Source organism: Scleropages formosus, chromosome 1 (genome assembly GCF_900964775.1).
Source record: "Scleropages formosus chromosome 1, fSclFor1.1, whole genome shotgun sequence".
Lineage (NCBI taxonomy): Eukaryota > Metazoa > Chordata > Actinopteri > Osteoglossiformes > Osteoglossidae > Scleropages > Scleropages formosus.
In genome coordinates this window covers 13781696-13791891 of record NC_041806.1, presented here as the reverse complement: position 1 = coordinate 13791891, position 10196 = coordinate 13781696, and the positions used below count along the sequence as shown (strand labels likewise).

The following is a 10196-nucleotide window of genomic DNA, read 5'->3' as shown; positions in this document are numbered from 1 at the left end:
TTGGCTTTGTGCCCTGTGTTGCCAGGTGAGGCTCTAGCTTGCCACAGTCCTGCTCAGGACAAGCAGTTGTTGACAAGTATGTTTCATCTTTCTGTATTTTACAGAAAACTTTAATTTATGGTAGTTGTATGGTTCACCAGGTGTTTTTTTTTTTTGTTCTTCCTGGTAGTATCAACATACATTTTTTCCTCAGTATTCCTGAAAGCAGCATGTACCCGAGAAACCTGGATTTGTTAGAAATCTAGGTTTTATGTGGGCTTTATTGTATATTTTTGGATTTATCCTACTTCTTGTTGAGTATCAGAACTTACTGGCTAAGTATCTTGTATCAAGAACAATGATATATTGTCCTTGTTCATCTTAAATAAATGCTTCATGTAAAATGGTTAACTTGCTTTTTTTGACTTTCCACATTAAGAGGACTGCTAACCTTGCAAAATCTCACATTAGTGATAAGCAGGTCGGTATTCTAGAACCTGATATGGAAATTCAAAATACAGCATTGATAAACACGGAAGAGACATAAATACACCAGAGACCCACAAAAAAACTACTGTAAAGTATCAATAGTTTTAAAAAATACACTTGAATTGTCTTACTGACAATGAATGGTTATGAGATGTACAAGACAGTGCAACACAGACGTTAAGCATCCTTTCCGTAAATTCGAAGAACACGCCTGGATCTTTAAGCGGTAAAAAACCGAGAAAACACGGGCAAACTGTAATAAACAGTCATTAGCATACAGTGCTGTTACTGGCCCGATGGAGCAGTAGGTGGCCCTAGTCTGCTGGTAACGTAGTGGTTAGGCTTACTGCCTTTGGAGCCAAAGGTCGTAGGTTCGATCTCCAGCCGTAGCACTCTAAGCAAGATGCTAACCCTGAATTGCTCCAGCTGTATGGGTAAATGATTACAAGCACGTAACAGCTGTGACCTCGACCTTGTAAATCGCTTTGGAGAAAAGCGGCAGTTAAATGAATCTCCGTAAATCAGACGTCGAAGCTGCTGCAGGTAGGGCTAAAGTCCGTATCGTTCTTCTAAAAATAATTACACCAGAGAGACCGAAACATTCGTCTTTCATGAATGGTATGAAAAAATAAATTGCAAAAGAAGTGAAGGAAATAAACTATATTCGGAGATAATCAACCTGTTACTGAAAAGAATATTATATACCCATCTTTGCTTGGAGATCGTTAGCAAATTGAAAAATTATTCCTCAGAACTAATGAACAGCATGATGAGCTCAGGTACGTTCAACAGTTCATCACACTTTTCCTCAAACTCTGAGCTAAGGATTTAAAGTTATCCCCGGTAAGAATAAGGCGGGACAATTGGTAAAACTACTTCGTCAGAGGCTTGCGATTTAATAAGTCCTCGGGAAAACTGCTTGTAGATTTCCAACACTGCGGTAAAAATACTAAAAGTGTTTTTTAATATCAATAGTGACAACAATGTATGTGGTAATAAATTTTAATTTACCGGCTGCAGTCCAAAGCCATAACAATATCGTTTTCATTCATTGTCATTATTAATTGTTTTTGGCCACACCAGTGCTAACAAGGTATTCCGCTATAAACCAAATAGTTTTCAGGGCTATAGCAAGGCTAAATTTTTATTTTTTTTTTCTGTTCCAACAGTTAGCAGAGCTCGTCAAAAATCACCTCAGGAGCCATTGGCGCGCACTCTCTGTGCTCCCACCATTTCTCCGACGCTCGCGCTTTGTTTATAGTCACGTCATCGCTCGTGAAACCTAGCAACAGTAGTATTTGGTTTAAGAAAGGGTCCAAGGGTATTTGGAACAACAGCGGACTTGACTGACCCAGGAGTTCCTAGTGTCCTTATCTGGACTTGTAACATATTTCAGTTTATTTCAGTAAGCAGTTTATTTTTTATATTACTTTTAAGAAAGTTTTAGTTTGTAACTTTAAAAAAAGGATCATTAAGGAACTGGTTTTTTTTAAAAAAAAACTTCAGGATGGGTCAAACTTCAAGTAAGGGAGAGCAGTTTAGGTCAAAGAAGGTATTGCCTCTAAGTGCAGACCTGTCAAACATCTCGGGACAGCAGAAGAGAGGAGGGAAAGTGGCCCAGGCTTTCCAGCGAGCCATGGCACTGCTTAATAATTACACAAGCAAAACCAAAGTGAAGCAGCTGAAAACCCCACATCTTGAGCAGGACATGGAGAGTAGCGGCCATGCCAGCTTCTTTTCTACAGGTAATAAATTGCTTTAGGACTGACTCATCCAGCACTTCTATTTACATGTACTCATTCAGGTAAAGCTTTTCTCCAAAGCAATTTACAATAACCTAACCATTTATACATTTTTTTTTAACTGGAGTAATTCAAGGTAAGTTTGTTGCTCAAGGGTGCTATAGCACTAGTCAGATTTGAACCAGTAACATTTGGATCTAAATGCAGCAAATGAGATGAAATAGAGCAAATGTCACGTGTGTAGGGAGGCAAAAGGGCTATATACCCTTGTTAGATTTACTCATCTAGCTGATGCCTTTCTCCAAAGTGACTTGTAAGCTTCCTACAAATATGTACCCATTTATATAGATGGATCATTTTTATTACAGCAATTCAGGGCAAATACATTGCTCAACAATACTGAAACAGGAGGTGGGATTTGAAACTGACCTCTGAGTTACATTCAGCATTTATTGATTTACATTTACATTTATTCATTTAGCAGACGCTTTTGTCCAAAGCGACATACATCTCAGCAAAAGTACAATTTATGCATTACGTTAAGAGAAGGAGACATAGCTGCAGACATGAAAGTCTCAAGATCATTTAGCTGACTCTTTTTTCCAAAGCAACTTACAACATTTATCTCCGTACAATTATTTATCCATTACACAGCTGGGTAATTTTACTGGAGAAATTTAGATTAAGTACCTTGCTCAAGGGTACTACAGCCAGAGGTGAGATTTGAACCTGCATTCAAAGGCAGTAGCCTTAGGAACTGGACTAAGTGCTGCCGCCCATCACTAGTACTTATTGATTCTGTAGCTGTGCCTCACAGCTGTCGTGCTGTTATGTAACATTCTGGAACTCTTGTTGATTATGGACAGAGCAGTTATTGTATGATTTTCATTACCAAGTTTTTAAACATCAGCAAAAAGCAAAGCTACCTAGGGGAACCATGCCATCAAATTATTTTGAACAAATTTCAAGCTATCAATACTACTGTACTATCCTTAAGTACGTTCATGAGAATTTCAGAGGTCCAGCAGCATTTTCAAGGAGTAACAGCTGAATGATTTCTTATCCTGTGTTATATTCTATTTAGCTCAATTTACTATTATGTATTATAATTATTATATAATATTTTTATAGAGTACTTTTGTCACACAGTGCCACAGATCGCTGAACAAAATGTCAGGAGATATACACACACACTGGCTGAAGCTGCTTGTCCCGAGCTGGGTTGGGCAAGCCTGAGCCTAACCCGGCAACACATGGTGCAAGGCTGGAGGGGGAGTGGATGTCAGTCCGTCACAAGGCACACCAAGCGGGACTCAAACCCCAGATCCACCAGTGGATGGGACCCGGCCAAGCCCACTGCGCCACCGCACCCCCAGTCAGGAGATATAATACAAATAAAAGGTTATTAAGAAGTTATAAAATTAAAGTGCAGTATGAATTACAAGAACTGTATTAGTTATAAAAGCTATAAGTAAGCAAATAGACCATGGAGGAAAGGAACAAAAAATTCCAACCAAAAGGCAAGGAAGAAAAAAAACTTTGAGGGTCCAAGTGCCAGTGGCTGTCCACCCCTCCTGGGCATTCTACATAGAAAAAGACTTAAGCCAACTTAAACAGCTATTTGTGACAGTGAATAGATGCAAATAAATTATAGTTGCTTTAAATAACCTGTATTTCCATTTTTAATTTTAGTTTATTTTTATAGAGTATTCTTCTCAACACAGACGCAGTGTACTGGACAGTAGATATAAGCAGGAAAGTTACAGAAACACTGATAACATTACTGAGGTGAATAAGTGGGGCAACTGCCAGTTGAGGAGAGAATAACAAAAAACTCCCAGTCACACAAAGAGGAGAAAAATGAGTGACACAGCAATTACCACTCTTTTCTCAAAGTGACTAGGTGGTGTGAAAAGACATGGGTTTGATCCCTGCTCAGTCTGTGTTGTGTCTGCATCTTCTCCCCATGTCCATGTAGGTTTCTTGCCATAGTTCAAAGATATGCTGTTCAGGTGGTTTGGTGACCCTAAAATCACCAATAGCACGACTGACTGACAAAATGTGCTTCAGTGGTATATGGATGAGTGACTCATTGTAAGTAGTGTATCCAGCATCGTTAAGTCACCTTGGGTGAATAAGGTGTGGGCTGATATTACTACATAGTGCTCATTGGAAGTTGCTTTGGAGAAAAGCATCTGCTAAATAAATAAACATCAAAATATATACCAGTACCATTGGCAGCTCATCCCTCCTGGACATTGTACTGGGGTGACAGAGGATGTGTGTAGTTGTCTCCATGGTTAAAGCACACTAAAGTGAGCAGCGCAGACCTGCAATTCATGGAAGCGGAAGTTATGGTCCAGTCCCAGGTAGCTGATCCAGTGGGATATTGAGTGTCCTTTCCTGGCTCCAGGTGGCACTCAGAGGGTGTCGGTATTTCCGCTGTATGCATTCTGCAGTTTTGCTGATAAGTTTTATTTCTGTTCTGTAATAGACCTGTCAGAGCAGTTGTTCTGTTATTTTGACATAAAATTTTCTGCAGATGTGCTAAAATTGGCAATGGTGACAAATTGCAAGTTAATCATCTTGACCGTTCATTAATGCCTTTAGTAGACACTGAAGACCCTAGTGAAACCATTATTAACATACTTAAAACAGCAACTTCTCGTTCACTGAAATTCCTCAAAGGTATGAAGCAGTACGAGATGTTGCTTCCTTGAGCAGCTTGGTGTTTTTGCACAAAATGTCAAACTTCAAGGACCATGTCCATGGCCAACCTGGGAAGCCATTGAACACTGGCTCACATGACAATGATGCTACGAGTGGGCAGGCCTCAGGGCTGACTGATGCAACTCCTGTGGTCCCTGCTTGTGACAAGAAGGGGGCTGAAAGGTCTTATCCTTTTTGAGTAGAAGAGGAACCTATGAAGGGAAGAAAGATCAAGATGGGGAACCCCCAGACATCAGTGGCTGAAGATCCCAAAGGCCTGGACAACAGTATGGTTTCCTATGATAAGGATTCGGAACAATAGCTAGTAGACTTATAGTACATTTGGTTTTTTAAAAAAAAGAAAATAGATTGTTACGTATGTAATCCTCTTCAGCTTCAGTGGCACATATACTGTAGGTCTACGGCCACAAGAGTGATTTATTATTTGTTCTGGGACCCTCTGCATGTGTTCTCTACAGCATCAGGTTTTCTGGAGCAGGGTGAGGAGGATGCTTCTGAGAGCTCTTTGGAGATATGGTGCAGAAAGCCAGTCTCCGAGAACCAGGGCCATGCCCAGTATGAGACTGGAGGGGAAGAGCATCCATCTTTAGAGGACAGTGAGACTGACAAAGGACAGGTCTCAGGTCAGACTGAGACACATCCTCTGGCACCAGTTTATGATGAAAATGATGCTACAAGCGGGCAGGCCTCAGGTTCGACTGGCACACCCATAGTGGCCCCTACCCATGATGACAGGGAGACTGAAAGGTCTTATCCTGCCTGGGAAGAGCAAGATCCTCCAAAGGACAGACCAGTGGAGATGGGGATCCACCAGGCATCAGTGGCCAAATATCCTGAAGGTTTGGCTGACAATAAGGTTCTCTCTGATAAGGAATAATGTCAGGGGCTACACATTTTGTTTTTCAAAAACATAAAATACCATATGTAATTCTCTTCAAATTCAGTGGTACATATATTCAAGTTTAATAATCAGAAGAGTGATTTAATGATTTGCTGTAGGATTATCTATTGTGCTCTTTAGCAGATGCCCTGGATCACAGTGAAGAGGCGGCCTCTTGGAGCTGCTTGGAGCTGTGGAGCAAACAGTCAGTCTCTGAGGACTGGGCCCATTTCCACAGCCAGACTGGGGTGACAAATGATGCTGCCTCCAATGACACTGAGGCTGAGAGGGGACAGGTCTCAGATCAGATGAAGACATCTTTGGCACTTAGTGCTGAAATGAGGGAGTTTAAAACATCTCCTTGTTGTGAAGCACAGATACCTCAAAAGCAAGTGCAGAAGGGGATGGGAAACCTCCACACACCAGTGGCTGAAGAGCTTAAAGGTTTGGACAATGAGGTTTTCTATGATAAAGACTCTAAATAATGGAAAATAAAAGCCTTGTCATTGTTATATTGTTCTCTTGAGCTTCAGTGATATTTGTACTGAAGATTTATGGTCACAATGGGGATTCTATGTGTTTACAGCAACAGGTGCCCTGGAACAGGGTAAGGAAGTTGCTTCTGGGAGCTGCTTGGAGATACAGAAGAAAAAGTCAATCTTGAAGCATCAGGTCAATGTCCAGAACCATACTGGTTTGAAAGGTGACCTTGCTTCTCAGGACAGTGAAGCCAAGAGGAGACAGACCTCTGGCCCAACTGATACACCCTCTGCAGCCCTTGGTTTTGATAATACAGGATCTGAAAGGTCTCCTCCATATCATGAAGAACAGAATTTTCAAAAGCAACTACGGAAGAGGATGGGAAACCTCCAGGCCTCAGAGACTGAAGATCCTAAAGGTTAAGATGAAAATGAGTTTGTGTGATAAGGAATCAGAACAAACTTAAAGACAGCCTTGTCTGTTACCATGGACATGGTGTTTTAAAAAAACTCTTTCCTCTCTCCTAGCTGCAGTAAAGAGGGTCTATGACCAAGGGGATCTGCTGGGTGAGGGTGGTTACGGGTCTACCTACGAAGGGTTCCGGAAGAGTGACGGACTGCTGGTAAAGTGCAGGAAGCTAGTGTAGCTCACTGTCCACACATTCATACTGCGAAAGGTCCACACATCCTTCCACAGAGCTGTATTCAACAATCATCTTTACAAACACTGCATTTGAATTTAGCCTGTGGTATATTTCTGTGTGCAATGGATTCACAGTCTTGGAAAAACCATTTAAGTGCTATGCATACAGTTAATCTCTTTGATATGTTCATTTCCTGAAGGTGGCTATCAAATATGTCTCCAAATCAAAGGCTGAAATGGTGATGGATACCGTAAGTACCTCTAGATCAAATCTGGCTTTACACTACAGTTAAAGCACAAACATGGAGGCATTAGTTCAGAGCACCTCTGATAACACTGGGTTGTAAAAGGGCTTCACTGCAGTAGTTAGAACAGAGTAATAGTCTTTGTTCTGGGGAATGTAATGTGACCTGTGCTTGTTTCCATTTGTATTACTCCAACGCTGTTTCCTTGTAGGGGGTGCGGTGGTGCAGTGGGTTGAACCACAGTCCTGCTCTCTGGTGGGTCTGGGGTTCGAGTCCCGCTTGGGGTGCTTTGCGACGGGCTGGCGTCCCGTCCTGGGTGTGTCCCCTCCCCCTCCAGCCTTACGCCCTGTGTTACCGGGTAGGCTCCGGTTCCCCGTGACCCTGTATGGGACAAGCGGTTCTGAAAATGTGTGTGTGTGTGTGTGTGTTTCCTCGTACAGGAGGGGCCCATCCCTGTGGAGGTAGCCCTCTTGAGGCGGGTTAACTCTGCACCGTCCTGCCCTTACATCATACGGCTGATAGAGTGGTTTGACCTACCCACTGAATACGCCTTGATTTTAGAAAGGCCCCACCCCTGCAAAGACCTGCTTGATGTCTGCATTTCTCTTGGGGGCAGACTGTCTGAAGAATTGGCACGCAGTGTGATGCTGCATGTGGTCAAGGCACTCATTCACTGTCAGAACCGGGGTGTCATGCACCGGGATTTGAAGCCTGAAAACCTGCTGATGACCACTACAGAGATCAAGCTGATAGACTTTGGCTGTGGAGCATTCCTGAAGGACACTCCTTTCTACCAGTTTTTTGGTCAGTGAGTCAATAAGGAAATCTACATAAACTCACTCGAAGTTTTTACAATGTTGTCCAAACAAACTATTGTTAGACTTTTGAAAGCAACGTAGATAAACTGCAGTGATGTTGCAATAGAATAGTTATGATCTTTTTAAATTTATATTTAATTGTTTCAAAATTGCTTAGTTGCAGTAACAAGTGCAGAGGAGTCAAACATAAGGCCTAACAAATGAAACAATATTGGATCAGTATGCAGTACTACAGTACATAGTGTATAGCCTTAACTTACAGTGACTATGAGCAGCACTGAATCAGTATACAGTACTATAGTATTAATATCTAAGAGTGGCTATAAATACTACTTTCCCACTCTGCTATGGAAAAGGTTTGAAAAAGGTGTTATGAATCTTATTCAGCTTGCTGTATGAAATGAGTTTGACAGCCCTGGTCTAAAGTGATTTGAGGCAAACTATTGGGAAAGGGGGGGGGGGGGGGGGTGGGGAGGTGTGGTGGTGCAGTGGGTTTGGCCTGTGCCTGCTTTCTGGTGGGTCTGGGGTTTAAGTCCTGCTTGGGGTGGTCTGCGACGGACTGGCAGCCTATCCTGGGCATATCCCCTGTGCCGCCGGGGTGGCTCCAGCTTGCCACCACCCTGCTTGGGACAAGCGGCTTCTGTGTGTGTGTGTGTGTGTGTGTGTGTGTGTGTGTGTGTGTGTGTGTGTTGCACAAAAAGAAACTGAATTGACTTGAATCTCTCTCAGGGACGGAGTTTTACTGCCCTCCAGAGGTGTTTTTGCAGAGGCGGTACCTGGCAGGGCCAGCTACTGTCTGGTCTTTTGGAGTGACGCTGTACCATCTGGTGTCTGGCCAGCTGCCATTCAAAAGCAGAGAAGAAATCATTAAACACAGTCTTGTCCTGCCAGAGACCTCGGAAGGTGAGCTGCTATGTGTGAAAGAGCACGTGCTACCTGGTCTCCACCTTTGATAGCTCCTATCGCTTGCTCACAGAAATCCCGTTGTCTGATTTCTGTCAGTATGTAAACTTCTGATTTCCTGGTGCCTGCAACCCAAACCAAAGAATCGTCCAACACTTGAGCAGATTCAGCGCCATCCATGGTTTCACTGACAGATGAGGGATCAGGGGATCATAAACCTGTTTATCAGTCGCTGTGTGAGGCAAGTACCATAGATGTTAGTTAGCTGGACTTGATGGTTATAACCCTGCATAAAACAAAACATGCATGGTTTTTCCATTCCATCTAGCAGGTCACACTGGCAGAGGAGATTAAAAAAAACTCTTAGCTGGAGTGTTTAGTTCTGAAGCTGTTGAGGTGTCTCCATGATGACACAAGAACTGCCTCTTGCGGAAATCCAGCTGTCTTTCCCATGAAGCCTCAGGTATACAGGTAAGAAGTGTCCTTTACTGCCACAACTACCAGACTGGTATTATTGCTTATTATAAATTGTGTTTGTTTAATTTTCAGCTTTGATTAGTAAAAAGTTGACTGATGAGGACTGGGAGGATAATTCAATGCATATTGCATATTATTACAATTTAAATGTATTAGGATGGAAAATATGAACATTATCCTCTCATGAATACAGGATAGGCAAGTTAGTGTCTTCACACTTACCCTAGAGAGTGTTGCACTGGTTGCATGCCTTCCTTTTCTTAACAACACTCTAAAACTCCTCTTGGGGGATCCCCAGGTGTTCTCAGACCAACCGAGAGATATAACCTCTCCATCATGTCCTGGGTCTGCCCTGGGTTTTTTCTCAGTGGGATGTGCCCAGGTATAACTCCAGTGGGAGCCAACCAGCAGGGATTTTAATGAGATGTCTAAACTACCTCAGCTGCTTCCTCTTAATGTGAAGAAACAGCAGCCCTACTGCTAGAGTCTTGTGGATTGCAAAATTCCTTGTCCTGTTATGGAGAATGGGTGAATGAGTGCAGCAGTCCTGCAGAGGAACCTTCTTTTGGTTGCTTGTAATTGTGATCTTGTTTCTTTGGTCATTACGCAAAGCTCATGGCCATAGGTGAGGATGTAGGGATGGTGATGTACGCTGAATGGTAAATCGAGAGCTTTGACTAAAGACTCAACACCGGCTTCACCACCACAGATGGTACAGTGCCCACAAAAGTGCTGACACTGCACTGATCTGCCTTTCAATCTCCTGCTCCCCTTTTCTATCACTTGGACACAAGACCCTGAAAAACTTAAA

General features: G+C 42.6%; 2 protein-coding genes across 2 annotated transcripts; both read left to right on the top strand.

The window, feature by feature from the left end:
• Positions 1-1928: 1928 nt before the first annotated feature.
• LOC108937843 (uncharacterized) lies at positions 1929-5817 on the top strand. Its single transcript, XM_018758016.2, has 2 exons — positions 1929-2213; positions 5399-5817. The coding sequence occupies exons 1-2, from the start codon at positions 1976-1978 to the stop codon at positions 5815-5817; spliced, it is 657 nt and encodes a 218-aa protein (XP_018613532.1). The 5' UTR covers positions 1929-1975.
• Positions 5818-6155: 338 nt separating this feature from the next.
• LOC108937915 (serine/threonine-protein kinase pim-1-like) lies at positions 6156-9191 on the top strand. Its single transcript, XM_018758136.2, has 7 exons — positions 6156-6264; positions 6407-6718; positions 6828-6922; positions 7143-7193; positions 7628-7991; positions 8735-8908; positions 9008-9191. Exons 1-7 carry the CDS (start codon positions 6159-6161, stop codon positions 9097-9099), a joined length of 1194 nt encoding a protein of 397 aa, XP_018613652.2. The 5' UTR covers positions 6156-6158; the 3' UTR covers positions 9100-9191.
• Positions 9192-10196: the final 1005 nt, after the last annotated feature.

What these genes read in the sequence shown, in the direction of transcription:
- LOC108937843 (XM_018758016.2), top strand. Translation starts at nt 1,976, where the DNA reads ATGGGTCAAACTTCAAGTAAGGGAGAGCAGTTTAGGTCAAAGAAGGTA. An exon ending in TGCCAGCTTCTTTTCTACAG is followed by an intron (nt 2,214 to 5,398) that starts GTAATAAATTGC and finishes TGTTCTCTACAG; the next exon opens with CATCAGGTTTTCTGGAGCAG.
- LOC108937915 (XM_018758136.2), top strand. Translation starts at nt 6,159, where the DNA reads ATGAGGGAGTTTAAAACATCTCCTTGTTGTGAAGCACAGATACCTCAA. An exon ending in AGAGACTGAAGATCCTAAAG is followed by an intron (nt 6,719 to 6,827) that starts GTTAAGATGAAA and finishes CCTCTCTCCTAG; the next exon opens with CTGCAGTAAAGAGGGTCTAT. An exon ending in GGAAGAGTGACGGACTGCTG is followed by an intron (nt 6,923 to 7,142) that starts GTAAAGTGCAGG and finishes CATTTCCTGAAG; the next exon opens with GTGGCTATCAAATATGTCTC.